The 18,048-nt window shown below is 42.5% G+C and overlaps 1 protein-coding gene across 2 annotated transcripts; it reads right to left on the bottom strand.

The window, feature by feature from the left end:
* Positions 1 to 7,306: 7,306 nt before the first annotated feature.
* LOC128852602 (transcription factor 15-like) lies at positions 7,307 to 12,037 on the bottom strand. 2 transcript variants are annotated; one of them, XM_054070728.1, is made up of 2 exons: positions 11,560 to 12,037; positions 7,307 to 10,850 (listed from the first exon to the last, which is right to left on the bottom strand). In XM_054070728.1, exons 1-2 carry the CDS (start codon positions 11,919 to 11,921, stop codon positions 10,811 to 10,813), a joined length of 402 nt encoding a protein of 133 aa, XP_053926703.1. In that variant the 5' UTR covers positions 11,922 to 12,037; the 3' UTR covers positions 7,307 to 10,810. The 2 variants fall into 2 exon arrangements, with proteins under 2 accessions (XP_053926703.1, XP_053926704.1); XM_054070729.1 differs by having other exon boundaries at positions 7,308 to 10,850; positions 11,634 to 12,022.
* Between the last annotated feature and the right edge of the window lie 6,011 nt (positions 12,038 to 18,048).

Here is an 18,048-nt window from a genome sequence, read left to right as displayed (position 1 = left end):
TCACTGTGCAGCATACGCAAACACCAATATCGAAAGATCCATAATGGGATTCTAAAGTTTAGTGAACATGACACTTAATCAGTGCCATGAAATTTGTTTTAGCTATACTTTCATATACAATCAGAACAAGGTATATTGTACTATTTTAATTTTCCAAAGTGACACAGAGTTATTAGAAACTGAAACCCATCCTTAAATGTTGAGGCAAACTGAGCTATGGGCTTCATCTCTGCCTAAGATTGGAGCATAATGGAGTACCAATCCTGAAAAGAATGGGGACTTGGACATTATCTGATATAATATTCCAATTCTGTGTGGCAGATTGACTCGTCAAGGATTCACAAGAAAGCTCGAATTGTGTACCATCAAGAAGCCACACAGAAGGGGGTTTTGCTATTTTTCCCCCTGCTCAGCAGTGATCTTTCCCTTTTCTTCCAGGCCTGAACATCTCTCAGCTGCTCTGCTGACATTTGGTTATGGAACACCAGTTGTGTGTTCGGGGACCCTCTCAGTGGAGATTGCAGACTATGCTGGTTTGAGCTAAGTTACTGAAGTATGTATTTCAATTCCACATCTTTGGACTGTAAAAGGAAGCAAACAAAAAGGAGGAAACATGTAGAAGGGCTGTTTGCCAGGGAGTGCAGTGAAAGGGTGGGAGGTGATAATTTTAAGCTGAAAGAGGGGAGATTTAGATTAGATATTAGGAAGAAATTTTTTACTGTGAGGGTGGTGAGGCACTGGAAAGGTTGCCAAGAGACGTCTTTGATGCCTCATTCCTGGAGGTGTTGAAGGCCAGGCTAGATGAGGCTTTGAGCAACCTGATCCAGTGGAAGATGTCCCTGCCCATGGAAGGGGGTTGGAACTGGGTGATCCTTAAGGTCCCTTCCAACCCAAACCATTCTATGGTCCTATGACTCTGTGAAACTGCAGAGCATTGTTTCCCAACTTGTCCTCTCTGTGACCTGGCTGTGTGGCTTGTTCTGTTCAGCAGGGATGGAGTACACCTCTGTCAGCATCTTTATGGAAGTAAGCTGGTAGCCTTACAAAGAGGTCACGTACTCTGTTCATCACTTCTTAACTGATGTTCACCCGTATCAATTATTCTTCATTAGTTTGATCATTTTCTCAGCCTGAAATACACACAGATATCCTGCTGTGCTCCTGCTCATTTCAACGCTGGCCAGTTTTAGTGCAGTTCAGTTCATGGTTGGTCTAGAAGTACATACACAGAGGCACGTTCAGATATATGTAGATGTTCAATGTTTGTATGCATTGTCATTTTTAATCAGCATCTGAATAGTGGCAATTTTTTTCCCATAATAACCTTAATTTCACTTTCAAAAATGCAAGTCTTGTTGAAGTTCAAATGCATTTGTATATTGATGGGTAAGTTCCAGCACCTCCTGACGGTACATGTTTAGAAGCTATTTCCCCACCTGTATGCCTTTTCCTGTGGCAGAGTAAGTGGCTAGGCATAGCTGGCAAAAGTGACCAGATCTTTAACCACCCCAACTAACAGTCTAATGTGTCCTTTGAAACAGCTATGGATCTAGTTTAACCTAGTAAATCAGTCTGGGAACGGTGGTATCTGCAAGATTTAATCTATTTCTGCTGGTACGGACAGTAACTTTCAGCAGATGGAGATGCTGGACAACAAATTCCAAACCACTGGTGCAGGAACTGCCCAACCTTGTCTTTCCACAGCCTTCATTTTCTGCATTGCTTAGACTCTTAAGCTTTCTTGATTCTTTATTTTTTTATATATATATTTGGCAACTGTTAAACCACTTATGAAAGAGAACCAGGTCTGGAGGGTAACAGAGTGAAATTATTAGCCTTTTAGAATCAATGATAATTAAGCCAATATGAGAAGTTCACTAACTATAAATGATGCAAGTGAAAACAAGTTCCGTAATTCTTATTTACATTATGGCTACTTTTGGACCCCTTTATGCTCTTTGAGGCCATAAGATCTTTAAAGTCCATAATGGAAATGAGAACGGGGCTCCTAAATAGTTTTAATTAAACAGTTTAACAAGCTTAATTAAAACATTTTGAGAGTGGTGTTTTTTCCTAACAATAGTGATTTGTTAAGTCTTTTCTCCTAGCTGGGCCACGCAAGCCAGCACAGCAAGATGGCAGCAAGAAACAGTTTCTGCACAGAAAAGGATCTGCTCGTTTGTAATACGGTAGTGACAGCTAAAATGTGCCAATCAATGGATTGTCTCATGTAATGAAGTACACCACAACGTTACGGCATTTGCTGGAATATAAAGGCACACCATAACATGCATTTTATTTCTGTTTCATCTCATTACAGATGCTAAAATAAACAGTAACATGTTTTATGTAGCAGAAAAGTAGTCTTTGATTTTCACCCTGGCTCTAGTTGGATTCAGCTATGTTTTGTGCAGTGGGCGAATGTTGTGGATTGCCTTTGTTTGCTGTTTCTCTATGGGTCTGTCTTACTGACCACTGATGGTGCTGCAGTGGCCCTGACCCACACTCTCCTGGTTCAGGGCTAATGCTTACCACCTAGCTGGTATAGATACTGTGCGTTCCACAGACTGCCTCTTATATCAGCCAGAAACTCTCACTTACGCTGTTATCTTTCACAACACCTGTTATTAAAGCCTCTCTTTTTCACTCAGATTTTCTTTGAGCAGCGTGGCAAATAAAAAATCATTGGTTGCAGTGGTAACAGCACACAGTAGGACCTTACTCCCCTGCAGCCTGACTCCTGTTTCCCACATATATATCTTCAACCATTTTTTTATACCTCTTATCATGATGCTAAAATTTCTGTCGTGCATTTCTGATGTGCTAATTACTGTATATCCATGAATTTAGCATATACTCAGGCTCCAATCGCTAGCAGCGCCACATGTTCTTTAACTGTTACCCTTGAAAACTTCGGAGTCTCATGACTTCTTTTTATACTACCGCAGGTGTCTTCGGTAGATCTTTATTAGTTAATAAGAGACAGATATCCTGTGTCACTGTAACCTGCTTTGGCATTCACAATCTCAAGTCCCTCTCCATCATTTCATTTGTGCAGACACAGTAGTTAAGACTACCTATCTCTCTGCATATGATATTCTTCTAAGTTACAATTTTTAACAGATTTTCCACCCAGCCAGACATCTCGGGTAGAACTCGGGAAAGTTCTAATAAACATAGAAACTAGTGCCAAAAGAGGTCTTGATGAAATATGCACCCTGTGTGAGCCTCACTTTTCTTGCGAACGCTCATCATGTTTGTGATATGCGACACCTCAAAAATCATTTTCTGCTTGTCATCCTTAAACATTTTTTTTGCATGGTGGATTATTCCTATAATTTCAGTAATGAAATGCATGTAGTGCTGCACAATGTTTTTAAGAACATTTTTCCTTTTATTTTTCTTTCTGAGTTCATCTCGAATTCTATTCCTATCCTCCAAAGCTATCACCTGTAAATCGAAATCTTAAGCCATCATTGAAACAAATTATTAGAACTTTTTTACTAACTGAAACCCAGAATACACCTAAGAGGTCCTTCTGCTAGAAACAGAACCCTCTGACTGTTTGTCTTTTTGGAAATCGCCTTTATATGTATCTTCAGTTCCTCCTTTCTCCAGGAATAGTTTTGCTCTCCTGTTGGTGTGCATACGTGGATGCCCCTCATTTTCATATGGAATAACAGATCCTGGCTCTGCCTAGATGTATAGATTTTTCCCATGCAGTCCTTGCATTTTTCAACTTTTCTCATTATTCTGTGCTTCAATCTTCCTTTCCAGAGAACCACAGCTCATCATTTCATAGAATCATCAGAAAAATTAGAGTGAAAAGGAGCTTTTGAGTTATTCAATACATCTTTCATTCTCAAAGCAAAAGGGGGGCTTCAAAGTTAGATTGGACTGCTCAGGGCATTGCTGCATCAGGTTCTGAAGCTCTCCAAGGTGAAGGCTTCCACAGCCCTCCTGGACAACATTTCCAGTGCTTAAACATGCTTCTGGGAGGAACGTTTTTCCATAAGTAAAAAATAAATTCACCTTATTGCACCTTGTGATTCTTGCTGCTTGTCCTGTCATTGTATGTTTCTTAGAAAAGCCTGGCTCCACCTTCCTCATCTCCATTTTAACCACCCCTCTTCCCGTAGCCTGTCCTAGGCACCATGTATCCCAGCCCTCTTATTACCCTAGTGGCTCTCTGAGGTTGATTATTGTTGCTGAACTCGCCTCTTACCTTTGATCCTAATCTAAAGGATTAATTTCGTTGACAATATAAAGTGAGATGATCCTTCCACCACTTATTTTTCACTCTTTGGTAAAGATATTATCCTCTTCTCATCCTGCATTTTTTCTCCCGACATATGGTTAAATGAGCTCTGAGAGTTTCTGTTTTCTCCACATGTGTGTTTGGAGGCTTCATTACATTTTGCTGCTTTTCATACAGAAGATGTTATTTCCCTAGGAAAACTTAGCTTCACAACTCCCTTTCAGGACGCAACACAGCTGTCTGATCTTATCTGGGCCTGAATGATGCCCACACTTTCTGCCAGGCGCAATTCTTTTCTTGAAAGAATTACCTTCTTCTGTAATCTTTGCACTTAAAAATGATCTGCATACATATGCTAGGAAAGTAGGGTTTATTTTAATAATGTGAAGAAAAGACAATCAGATGTTAAAAAGAGATGCCATAAGAAGCAGAATTACTTTTATCACTTACTTATTTCATCACCCATTTCCGTGTAATTGTCTCATTTATATTGTCTTCTCCTTTGGAAGAACCCATAGCAATTTCCAAAAGTTTAATTAAAACCTCACAACACTACTGTGATGTGAACCTAGTAAATGAATGAGAGAAGATAAGGCCTTTCTAAAGCAACTGGTATCTTAGGTGTTTTGTCACTTGAATGTTTTACTTAGCACCAAAACAGGACAATTTCTTTGGTGTATCGTAGTTCACCTGTATCAGGATGTCAAATACTTACAAGAGTCTCATTTTGGGTTTTCTTGGGTTTGTTTGATATTTGGTTTCTTTTGGTGTTTTGGGTTTTTTTTGGTTATTTTTGGTTTGGTGTTTTTTTGGTTTTTTTTGTAGTTGTTGATTTGTTTTGGTTTGGTTTGGGTTTTTTTAACCTAAATTATTTCCCTCATTTGCCTTCAGAGAGGGTACATGAAAAGTTCTGGTGACTCAGTGACACAACTGAGAGGTAGCTGGAGGAAGGACTGCCTGAGGAAAATGCACGCTGAGGAAAATGCATGCATGCATCCATCCTGATTTTCAAGTAGGCATAATTTAGGTACCTAGCAGAACAGTTCCTGAGAACCTCTCTTAGATGCCTAAATGATAATAAACGTCTAAATTCATTAAAAAAACAAAACCACCTTCAGTTGCCCAGCTCGTGCCCACAGTCCTTGCAAGTTGAGCATTCAAATACCTACCTCCCATCAGATGCTGCTTGGGAATGTGAAAATAGGCACCAAATATACCTCATACGCACTCCTAGCAGGAGAATGAGGGATGATTACAATGATGACAGCATCTGTAAGGCTGAATGTTGACCTGGACTTGAACCGGGATACCTCTTGGCACCACAGAGAATGTTGTCCTCAGTGGGCAACATCTTCTTTATCAAACCCTCTCTTTCTCCTTCCTCTCCTGAGGAAGCTCGTATTCACTACTGTAAAACTTCAAGAGTGGAATGAATATTTGAGGTTTCCAAAACTCTGTATTATGTTCTAATAGCTAAAGGGTTTCATTTGAAACAAGACACTTGGCTGCCTGGCTGCATATGTATATCCAAATTTGTAAAAGTTTCTGAAGAGATATATTCGGAGCAGGCAGTTCAGTTCTTCTCCCTATTAAGTGATGTGTTTTTCCCCCTTAGCTTTCACAAAGCTCTATGGCATTTTTTATCCCACTGAGAATTTTCTCTTCTTCCTCCGCAATCCCCATATTGACTCTTTAGAATCACTTTTCTTCAACCTTCAAAGCATTACCGGTATAATATATCCCCCAGATCTTATGCCTTGGCAGCAAGCTGTCTGTTTTGGCTAATTTTATATATACTGTTTCTCTTAGCCTTGTATAATCCACTACCTCTTACTATCAATCAAGACATTAATACTCTCTTTTGCAAAGTGGTATTTAGACAGGCATTTTACGTTTTGTATTTTTTGGTGATACTCTCTCAACATAGTGTTTAGCGTCTCACACTGCAACAGGCTAAAACACAGGAAACAGGCTTTTTTTGGTTTGGGGTTTTTATTTGTGGAAGTTGAAGGTCTGTTTTGAAAGCATCCAGTAGCACATGGCATCAAAGATTTTTGTGTCTCACATTTTCCGTGTCCTCTAATTTGTGGTTGCTTTTTTATGGCTTCTGTGAAATGGCACATATAGTCTGATATGAAGTATATATAAGGGGGGAATGTGTGACAATGTAAGAGTTAAGTATGATGATTAAAGATTTATTATTTACTATTTGCCTTTCAGGAAGGGCCACAGAGAAGCATTTTGGTGAATTTAAATTTTTTTAAAGGGTTAATTGGGAAGAGTTTTAATGTAGTCACTTGACTAAGAAGCTTTTCTTCTTGTAGTAATGTTCTGTTTGCTGCTGTAGGAACCATGAATCCTTCTGGTCATAAACAGGTAATATCCAAAGAATGTTGCTCATGGGGAAACATTATTGTTCATATTATGGGCTTTTTAGCTTAGGTATGGGCTTGTTTAGCCTGATATTGGAAACTGCTGGACTTCCATTGGTAAACCCACCTCTTCCCTTCTCCCTCTATCCTTCCTCCATCCTTTCCCTCCCTCCATCTCCCCTTGTATTTGGCACTTAGGATGTCACGCAGGCCCTGAGCAGAAGAGCCCCCTTGTGCTTTCTACCTGCTTTCCTTCTCTACTGCCAGCGCACACCATGCAGCCTAGGAGAGATGGATAGCTTGCAGATCAGATCCTAAAATTGCACGAAAGCACCTATTGTCTTATTGCATGGTTAAACATCTGAGGCTCAATGTGTTGAGCTTTGGTAGTGGGAGTAGATACAGGGGGGATAAGTGTGTTAGCAGAATAGCTCAGCCTTTGGTATTAGTGTAGATGTTGAGTATGACTTTCTCAGTGCAGGTGTACAGGATCAGAATGCTGCTTCCAAAACATAACTGGTCCATGGTTAATGGTTTAAAAACTGCTGAATGGGTCTTATGCAGCCCTGTACCTACGTACATAGGTATGTATGTTGCTGAAATCTTGTATAGATAGATTTGAAAAGGGAAAGAAAAAGACTCAATATTTGTATCTTAACGGAGACGGCTACAGAAGAGAACTACCACCTTAGTGTTCATAATTTATTGCTTAATTTAGTAACAAAAATACTGTTTATTTTAGCAAATATAAGCACATTTTGCAAACAAAAACAGATCCTTGAAAAGATTTTCCAAGAAGGTATTGGAAAGGAAACTTCCACTTGTAGAACTGAAAGTAGTAGCTAATATATGAAAGTATTTCAACCTACATTATGATTAATTTATAAATAACCAAGTACTATGTTCACATTCTTCTTTAAACTTAACCAGCAAAACCAAACAACATGATTTATTAATTTTGCTTGATGCTGTTTTTATATTGTGATGTACAAGGTTAAGTACAATGTTTTCTACAAAGCACTATACTTGGATTATTTTAACAGTTGTTTAAGAGGCTCTAAGATAAAACGACGCATATCTTACCATTTCTGCTTTATTCGTGTATCATGTAAATTGAATAGTTAAGTTTTTACAGGAAAATAAAGACGGTATTGGCACTGGGCATGCCTCTGTTCATACATATAGAACAGAACGCACTTACAATTGTGGAAAAAACAATGCCTTCAGCACAACAAGAAGGTGCTTCGCATCTCTGGAACAACTCCCATCATTCCAATGCCTGGCCATCAAGTAAGTTACTTGTTTTTACACAGCCGAATTCCAAAGTTTTGGCTTATAAATATATATTTGTACCTGCCATGAACAATGACTCCTTACTAAATGATCAAAAAAATAGAACTGATAAGACAAATAAACTCATGCCGTAAAAAGTCAATAAAATTCCTAACAAAAAATGAGCTCGTTATTTGTGAAATCTAAGCATTCGATCCATCTGTGTCTCTAGAAATTAAATTCTTTTTCCCTAGGTTTATACAAAACCCAATACACAGTAACAGCTTAATCCTGTATCTGTTTTTGCTTCTGAGGGTAGAGAAGTTTTAAATTATTATAAATAAACTTCAGCAAATCTGCCCCCACTTGTCCCCATTTAAATATATAATGTCATATATGTATAAACGCAGGCTTGGGGTCTGTTCCTCAGAAAAATCACTGCCAATTGGTTTGGATAGATACTATCTACCTATACCACAAATATTTGCCCCACAGTTCTCTAGGGCCTATTTTCTGCCATGATCAATCAGTCTTACTGGAATTCCAATATCATTTAGTAATTGCAGTCCTGAGCATTATACTGATATCTTCAAGCCCACTTGAACACAACAGTTTATCCTGAGTAAAGAGAGAAGAATTTAATGCTACATTGAACCATGTTAAACAGGAGGCATGGCTAAGTCGTAACAGCCTGCTCCCGCTATTGTCATTGAAAAGCGTTTTGTACAAACATTACACAAAATCAGGGAGAAAAAATACCGTTTCAAGTAAAAACACCAAATTCCTGAAGAATTGAGCTTTCAGGTAATAGTGTTGTGCAAAAGTGGGCCTCACTTTTTTATATTAATTTCTTTTAATAGCAAAGTATAGAGATAATCTTATTAAATCCAATATGCTGCATTTTCCAGAAACTACTCTTAAAACTGCAATAACATCACAACATCTTTAAAACCTGAAATAATTAATTTTATTGTCTTTTTTACGAATTGCAAAATTCAGAGCATACTAAATGCTGTTTTATTGCTTATTTTTTTGTGATTTAGGAGTACCACACTGACTGATACAGCTAAATGAGAAGATTAGTATTGATTGTCTGTAAAACAGGTTGGATGCTTTAGTTTAATGCATTTGCAAGAATATAGAGCTTAACTGTAAGACCAGATTTAATTATAAAGTAAATAATTTTTTAAAAGACAAACTTCTTCAAATTCATTAAAAAAGAACCAGGAGACTTGCTTGTAGAAATAAATACCCCCACACACATGCCAACACGCTACAAAACTTAAGCAGTCTGTATAAACATGAAAGAGTTCCAGGTTCAAAAATTGATGCCAAAGTGAAACAAAGATTGTAATCTGGCAGCAATTTGAAATTCCTTATTTAAAAAAAAAATAGAAATCTTTTAAACTCAAAAATCTCTTTTCATTCCAGGGAAACAGAATATATAGCTTTTAATATGTGAATAGAGGAATTGCTGGAACTTTGCATCGCTATTTTTCTTGATTAGAGTGTTAAAGGAGAAGTTTGTGGCTGATTCTGTAGCTACGACAGATTTTTCCTTATTGTGATAAAGGAAAGGTGGTCAGTGTGTGTTGGGAGGAATGAAGGAAAACCAAAAACGTGAAGTTGCACGAGTGATATACTAAGATTTTATTCTTGCTAAGTTCTGCATCGTGAATGCCAGAATTTGCTTTGCACTTAATTAGGGGAATAAGAGAAAATTCTGTACAGAAAGTAAAGTGAGCAACACGTCGTTGCTGCTTCAGCTCTCACATTTGGCTAAAGCAGCAAGGCTGGTCGGGAAAATGGAACAGATGGCATCAGTGGAGAAAAAAAGATATGAGTATTCTTTGCAGAACTTCTCAAAGTGGTAGTTACAAAATATTTGATGAAGACAGAGTGCCTCCCAAAGTAATACATTGAAGATTAATTACAGCCTAATTAATTATATTATAAATAACTATTAAAAAAACATAGCAAAATTAAACTAGCTATATAGGGTTTTTTAACCCACTATTACCGGGGTTTAAGATTTTAGCCTGCTGCTTCATTAATGTCCAAACCTGAAAACATAACATGCATATCGGCGTTTTAGATTTCTAAAAGAAAAGCATCCAAGTTAATAAACTGAGGGGAGATAAATGACATCAGTGATGTACAGCCACAATTTGGGAATGACCTAGGTGATGGGTAAATGTAGAGAGCCCTTGGGAACCCCTGCCTACTGGATACATTTAGGAATCTCCCTAGCTATTTAAAGCACTGGCATGACTCGCACTGTTAATAAGAAAAGAGCATCGCTTACGCTCTACTTCTCCACTTTCCTCTCCTCTCCTGGCTACGTCCCATGTCAGTGGGCTGCTGTACCTATGCACACAGTGAACCGTGGTGCTGTCACTGGAAGTTTCCAAACTTTCCGTGAAAACCTTAAAATAATCTTCCAGCACGGTTCACGCCTCCCAAGCACGTCAGCTGCCAGCATCAGCCCCCACCCGAAGAATGAGCGTGCAGCTGGAGGAGTGGGCGGCAGCACTGCGTGCAGCGGGACCCGTTCAGGACAGCTTTCCCCTGACGGGAGACTCTGGGTGTCTGGAGGTTCAAGTTTCAACATGTGACACAGGTTTAGGAGACATGGAGTTCAGGGCTTGGCTGCCTAGGTTTAACATTTCCCGCACTAAAATAGCTGCCGCGCCAGGTGCAACTGTATCAGCAGCGTTCAATTTCATGTGCAAAATACCCTGAATTAAACCTGTCACACAGCAAAACAGAGCACACAGGCTGAGAAAGAAACTCTTGTAGGGCTGTGTATTTAAACGTAAACACAGAGCATGGGTGTGGCGGCATTACCCAAGCAGTGATACAGCCAGGGCGACATCTGGGACATGTCCTCAGCCGATTCAGTGTCCACTTAGAGCCGGGCTGGACAGTGGCTTCTCTCCTTCACAGTGCTGTAAGAAGGATAGAAAACACAGGTTAGGAACTGCAGAACGCTGAGGTTGGAAAAGACCTTTGGGATCGTTGAGTCCATCTGTCAACACCACCAAGTCTACCACCAAACCATGTCCCGAAGTGCCACATCTGCACGTCCTTTAAGTACCTCTAACCACACTCTTTTAGGTCACAGCATCATCGAATCAGAATCACAGAATCATAGGGTCAGAACCATAGAATCGGAATCATGGATTCACAGAATCGGAATGGTGGAATCAGAGAATCATAGGGTCAGAACCATAGAATCGGAATGGTGGAATCACAGAATCATAGAGCCAGAATCATAGAAGCATAATCACAGAATCATAACATCAGAATAATATAATCAGAATCATAGAATCATAATAGTAGAATCTCTTAATCTCAGAATCATAGCATCATAGAACCAGAAGAATAGCATCAGAATCATAGATTCAGAATAGTAGAATGATAGAATCAGAATCATAGAATGGTTTGGGTTGGCAAGGACCTTAAAGACCATCCAGTTCCCCGGGCACCTTCCACTGGCTCAGGCTGCTCCAAGCCCCGTCCAGCCTAGCCTTGAACACCTCCAGGGATGGAACATCCACGGCTCCTCCGGAGATGCTCAAGACAGCCAGAAGAACCCAATGCACACCCCAGGCAACCCGCCCCAGCGCCCCACCGGGGACCGAGACTCCAGCGCACCCCAAGGATGCTCCGGGGCGGACCCCGATACCCCCCGCGCCGCTCCGGGAGCCCCCGGGAAGGGACCCCCTCACCCTCCGCCGCTGCTCGCCGAGGCAGAAGGTGCAGATGGCTCTCGGGGCGGCATCTCCGGGCTGCGGGCAGGGCTGCGCCTCGCCCCCCCCGCGCCGCAGCATCCTCAGCACGTTGGCGAGGTGCGAGATGTAGCTGGAAGCCAGGCGGAGCGTTTCCACCTTGGAGAGGCGGCGGTCGGCGGGGCGGGTGGGGATGAGCCGGCGGAGGGCGCCGAAGGCGCTGTTAACGCTGTGCGTGCGGTGCCGCTCGCGGGCGTTCGCCGCCGCCCGCCGCCCGCCGCCCCTCATGGCGCCCGCGGCCGCCCCGCCGAGCCACGGCTTTTATGGGCGGCATCGCCCGGGCTCGGCCCCGCGGCCACCGGCAGCGCTGCCGGCACACGGGGGCAGCCGCACCTGTCAGCTCCCCGCGGGTCCCCTTCTCCGCCTCCCGCGGTGGGGGCAGTGCCACGGCCCGGCGGGGCGGCCTGGGGGCACCAGGGCTTAGGGACCCCCTTCTCTGCCTCCCCGCTGCCCTGGACACACTCTGTCACAACCCAGTCTGGGCTGTCTGAGGGCACCACGGATTTTGGCTCCCCTTCTCTGCCTCCCCGCTGCCCTGGACACACTGTCACAACCCAGCCTGGGCCGTCTGGGGGGCACCAGGGATTAGGGACACCCCCACCACCACCACCTTTTCCTGCACCTCCCTGCTGTCTGGGGATGCTCACACTGACATAACCCAGCTTGGACAGTTTGGGGGTCACTAGGGTTTAGGGATCTCCCCTTTGTCTCTGCCTCCCCGCTGCCCTGGACACACTCTGTCACAGCCCACACTAAGCCATCTGGGGGCACCAGGGATTAGGGACCCCCTTCTCTGCTTCCCTGCTGCCTTGGACACACTGTCACAACCCAGCCTGGGCTGTCTGGGGGTACCAGGGATTAGGGATCCCCCCTTTTCCTGCGCCTCACTGCTGTCCGGGGATGCACACACTGTCATAACCCAGTTTGGACAGTTTGGGGGTCACTAGGGTTTAGGGATCTCCCCTTTTCCTCTGCCTCCCCGCTGCCCCGGGCACACACACTGTCACAACCCAGACTGGGCCATCTGGGGGGCACCAGGGCTTAGGGGACCCCTTCTCTGCCTCCCTGCTGCCCTGGACACACTCTGTGTTGTGATTCTGTATTACTTCAAAAAGTTTTTTGGTATCAAAATACAGAACATGTATTTCTTGATGTGTTAAACTTTATTATTGACATAAAGATCTGGAAGATCTTTTCCATTTTTTTTCATGGAAGGAAGATTGCATCTGAGTTAAGAAGAAAAATGTTCCTTAGAATAATAGAATCGAGTCATTAGTTTTGAAAAGACCTTTGAGATCATCAAGCCCAGACATACCTATCCACTACTAAAACGTGTCCCTAAGCACTTCATCTACCCATCTTTTAAATATCTCCAGGGATGATGACTCAACTACCTCCCTGGTCAGCATGTTCTGATGCCTGATAACCCTTTCGGTGAAGAACCTCCCCTGGTGCACCTTGAGGCCAATTCCTCTCGACCTCTCACCTATCACTTGGGAGAAGAGACCAAAAGATGCAGTGAGCCGTGCCTAGGAACAAATTGTGAAGAATCATAGAATGATTTGGGTTGGAAGGGACCTTAAAGTAAGGCTGAGAACTGGGTGTGTTTAGCCTTGAGAGGAGGCAGCTTAGGGGAGACCTTATTACCACATACCAGTACGTGAAGTGTTCTACCAAGAGGATGGAGAGCCCCGTTTTACAAGGAGTCACATGGAAAAGACAAGGAGTAAAGGGTGCAAGTTGCTCTGGGGAGAGTCCAATTGGATTCCAGGAGAAAATTTTTCACCGTGGGAACAGTTAAACACTGGAATAATCTCCTCAGGGAATTGGTAGATTCCTCTACACTGGACACTTTTAAGGCTCAGCTTGACAGGGTAATGGGCCGTCTCATTTAGACTATGTATCACATAAAAAGGTTGGACTAGATGATCCTTGAGGTCCCTTCCAACCTGGAATTCTGTGATCCTATGAATAAAATTGGCATTGGCACTCTAAATCTGTGTTAAGGGAAAAGAAAGAAAGAGAAAATGGAGGAAAACAGGAGAGAGAGAGAGAGGAAAGTGCAAGGACACCAGCTGGGCTCTGATCCTCTTCTTCACCTCCCGTGATGATGGGTGAGTTTGGGGGGTGTGCTCCTTCCAGGGGTCTCGCTGGCAAATCTCAGGTACCGTTCTGCCTCTGCTCTCCCTTCCAGCAAGATTGCAGCATAACCTCTGTGGGCAGCAAGCGCAGCTGGGCTGCTTGCAAGAGCAAGATAAGCCTGAAGGACACTGCTTCTGCTCTAGCTGAAAACAAGTAGTTTAAGACAGCAAAAATAATCAGTCTCTGACAGGCTCTGAGTGGAGGGCAGCTTACGGTAGACGGTGCAGACCCCAGTGCAGGATCCTGCCTGGACCAGGCACCTTGGGAGGCTCCCACAGGCACAGGTTGGCTCGCGTGTCTCCTGGTTTGTGTGAATGGCCCTTGTCTCTGCTCACAGGGTGTGCAGACCTCTGCAATCTGCACTGTTTCAGCTGTGGTGTGTAATGGATATATGGATGTGTGTGTGTGTGCATGGATAGGTTGGAGTGGGCTAATAGAACAAGCACAGGGGTGGATTTCATCACCTTCCCCAGCAAGCACTAGACACACAGAAATCCAATTTCTTATTCTGCTCAGAATGCGTGCCTGCCTCAACCATTTACTTATTAAAAGGTCATCACAAGCACTAGCTGATTACACCTCTTTTCTCCATAAAAATTTGACAGCCTGCCTGTACTCAGAAACTCATGAAAGGTCATGGTGCAGGTTTTCTCAAATGAATCATCTCTACCTGATTAAGCATCCTTGACTGACTGGGTTTTTACGGTCCCAGAAGCTTATTTGTAGTGGTGGTGTTGTGTAAATATTAATACTTCTTCCCAAATCAGAGCTGGATTAGCAGACTCGTATGTCTTTAATCATGGATGCACACTCTTAGGATAGACAGCTGCTTTGGCATATTTGGCTGGGAGTCATACCCTCTCAAAATACAGCTAGTACCAACAGGCAGGGCTGCATCTATGCACTACGTTTGTCTACTGGAATGGCAAACTGCTGGGTTGTGTTCATCGCACCTTCCTTTTTGGCAGAGGTTGCAGGCAAAAACAGACAAGCAGTTCTGTTTGTCAGCCAGTTGCAGCTGTAACGTACCATGGCATATTAATGAGCAAAATGTATTTCATGTGATTTTTACTTATATCACTTGCAAGAGAGAGAGAGGAAAAGGGTTTTATTTCCCATTGGACAATGCTTTCAGATTTTTGTTATTGCTGTAACAAAAATCTCTTCTCCCAAGTAGCTAGCAACAGGATGAGAGGAAATGGCCTGAAGCTGCACGAGAGGAGGTTCAGACTATATATTAGGGAAAATATTTGTTACTGAAATGGTTGTGAAGCAATGGAACAGGCTGTCCAGGGAAGTGGTTCAAAACACATGTAGATGTGGCGCTTCGGAACATGTTCTAGTAGGCATGGTGGTGTTGTGCTGGTGGTTGGACTGGATGATCTTAGAGGTCTTTTCCAACCTTAATGATTCTATGATACTAGAGGTGCAATGAACTTAACTCCAGGCTAAGGTACTTTGATAGCAAGGGCTATGCCATTGAGCCAAAGGAGTTCCTTTGGAGTGCAGAGCAGGATGCAGCCCTTCATCAGCAGATGCTGGGGAAAGCCATGCTAAAAATCATGCAAGTGATAGTTTTCCCTGGAGTATACGAACAGAACTGTGTCATGCTTCCATAGTGTTAAAAGCTCTATCTTCTGTCTGCTTAACCTTTTAAAAAGTAAATGATCTAGAAATATCCGAAGATGAATTTCTGTACTTAGAAGTGCTGCTTTTAGTTTCCTGATAAATGAAGTTCCTAGGTAAGCCTGTGCAGTCTTCCATGTGGGCTTCTCCCGTTTGATCATATACACTATTTCTAGAGGGAAATTCTAGCTCAGCTGAAGTCAATGACAAAACTCTCATTGACTTTAATGGAGGCAGGATTTCACCATTGATCTCTTCTGGTTACTCAGCAGTGTAGATTATTAATTGTTTGTCATACTCAGTCATTTGCTTACCAGTGTTTTCCTTTCCTTAGCATTTCAGTTTCGTTGTTTGTTTTTGTTTTGGGGTTTGTTTGTTTGGTTTTTTTTTATTACTGGAAGTAAACATAACCAAAACCTCTCAAGAAAAAAAATCCCCAGCAGTTTCAGAACTCAGACAAAACTGCTACTGGTATTAACAAAATCAGAATTTGTGGCTTGTTGATAAACTGGAAGAATGAGAAAAGCAATAAGCAGTATTCAGGAAGAAAATGATGCTGTGTTTGCAGAGGAAAACAAAATGATTGTCTCAGACAGTATGGTAAGAGCTAATTAAAGGGTTAAGGACAAAGGGGTGGCTGAATGATTCTTTTTCTGTTTCCAAGGTAGTTTGAAAAAGTAGAGCAAGAAAGGTTTGGTTGTTTGTCTTTTTTTTTTTTTTTTTCAGATAAGGAGACCTATAAAAAGGCCAAAATGCTGGTGACTTTAATTACTAGGTTATTGATTGGGATAACGTTTATGCAAGTGCTAGGGGAAGCATAATCCTCAAGGAAGGTGCAGTAACGCAGGATTGCTGTTTTTTTACAAGTTGCTGAATTGCTAATAACAAGCTTGAATGGGGCTGCATGAATGTAGAGCAGGAGAGTGGGCAGTATTTTATGTGTAGTGATAAGGTTTTACCTGAAATCTGCCTTCATGTTACATGGAAAAAGATATCTGATGGTCATTGTAAGGAAGCATTCAACAATATTCAAAAGACTGGAAATATGAAATATCTAACTGATATAGTTGCAGTCCAGTGGCTGGTATTTCTTTGATTTGCCTTTATTTTTTGAATAACAGTGTTAATAGGAAGTACATGAAAAAGAAGAATTTTGAAAAGCTGTACCTAGGAAAAGAGCAAGTTGATTAGAGGATAACAAAGAAACAAATCTAGATAAGTGGCTCAGAATGTCTGTGATCACAGCCAAGAAGCCTTCCAAATGCATATCCATTAAATAGAAAATATAAGCCACAATTATTTTATTTGTTAAAAAAAAGACATTTAGAGACAAAAATGCCTTTAAAAAATAGTACTTGAATGTTCATGGCATCATTCAGTGCCTGCAGGTCCTACTGACTTCAGTCAGCTTCTGCTGTTTATTCAAGAGCAGAAACACACTGCAGTCCTATAGACAAAAAAAAAAATTGTTTTGCCTCACATCACGGTTCTCTTGTTGCCACATGCTGTGTTTTTGCAGGACTATACTCTTTATTCATAGAATCATAGAAGCACATATTGATTTGCATTGGAAGGGACATTAAAGATCATCCAGTTCCAATCCCCTGCCATGGGCAGGAACAACTCCCACTGGGTCAGGCTGCTTAAAGCCCCATCCGAGCTGGCCTTGAACACCTCCAGGGATGGGGCAGCCATGACTTCTCTGGGCAACCTGTACCAGTGCCTCACCACCCTCACAGGAAAAAAATTCTTCCTAACACCTGATCTAAATTATTGTTTATGTTCACCATGAAAGTCTTTAAACATATATGTATATTTATTTCCTTATACATTATCACACATATGTGCGAGACAGTGTGTATGTGTTGCAAGCAGAAGCAGCAGATCTGTAGTACAGGTTTCCAAGCTGTGGTGGGCATTCAGAACACAGGTCAGCCATCCACTTGCCTGGACGCTTCCGGTGGCAACCGAGCTCCCTTCTTCACAGGGCAGGAATTTTGACCAACCTGTTGGAACGAGTCCAGAGGAGGCTACAAAGATGATCGGAGGGCTGGAGCACCTGCCCTACAAGGACAGGCTGAGAGAGTTGGGGTTGTTCAGCTTGGAGAAGAGAAGGCTCGGAGGAGACCTTATAGTGACCTTCCAGTACCTGAAGGGGCTACAAGAGAGCTGGTGAGGGGCTGTTTACAAAGGCTTGTGGTGATAGTACGAGGGGCAATGGGTATAAACTGGAGAGGGGCGGATTTAGATTAGACATAAAGAAGAGTTTCTTCACTATGAGAGTGGTGAGACACTGGCACAGGTTGCCCAGGGAGGTTGTGGCTGCCCCATCCCTGGAGGTGTTTGAGACCAGGTTGGATGGGCCTTGGGCAGCCTCATCCAGTGGGAGGTGTCCCTGCCCATGGCAGGGGGGTTGGAACTGGATGATCTTTAAGGTCCCTTCCAACCCAAACTATTCTATGATTCTGTGACTCTATAACCCTGAATTTTGGTGTTATTGTGAGCTGTTCTCCCATGCAAAGAGGCACCAGGCATGTAAGCCGTGCAAGCTTGTGTGGAGTGATTTGCAACACACCTGTTTGCAGGA

Source organism: Cuculus canorus, chromosome 6, assembly GCF_017976375.1.
Source record: "Cuculus canorus isolate bCucCan1 chromosome 6, bCucCan1.pri, whole genome shotgun sequence".
Lineage (NCBI taxonomy): Eukaryota > Metazoa > Chordata > Aves > Cuculiformes > Cuculidae > Cuculus > Cuculus canorus.
This window is presented reverse-complemented; position numbering and strand designations above follow the sequence as displayed.

What these genes read in the sequence shown, in the direction of transcription:
- LOC128852602 (XM_054070728.1), bottom strand. Translation starts at nt 11,921, where the DNA reads ATGAGGGGCGGCGGGCGGCGGGCGGCGGCGAACGCCCGCGAGCGGCAC. An exon ending in CGCCCCGGAGCATCCTTGGG is followed by an intron (nt 10,851 to 11,559) that starts GTGCGCTGGAGT and finishes TCCTTCTTACAG; the next exon opens with CACTGTGAAGGAGAGAAGCC.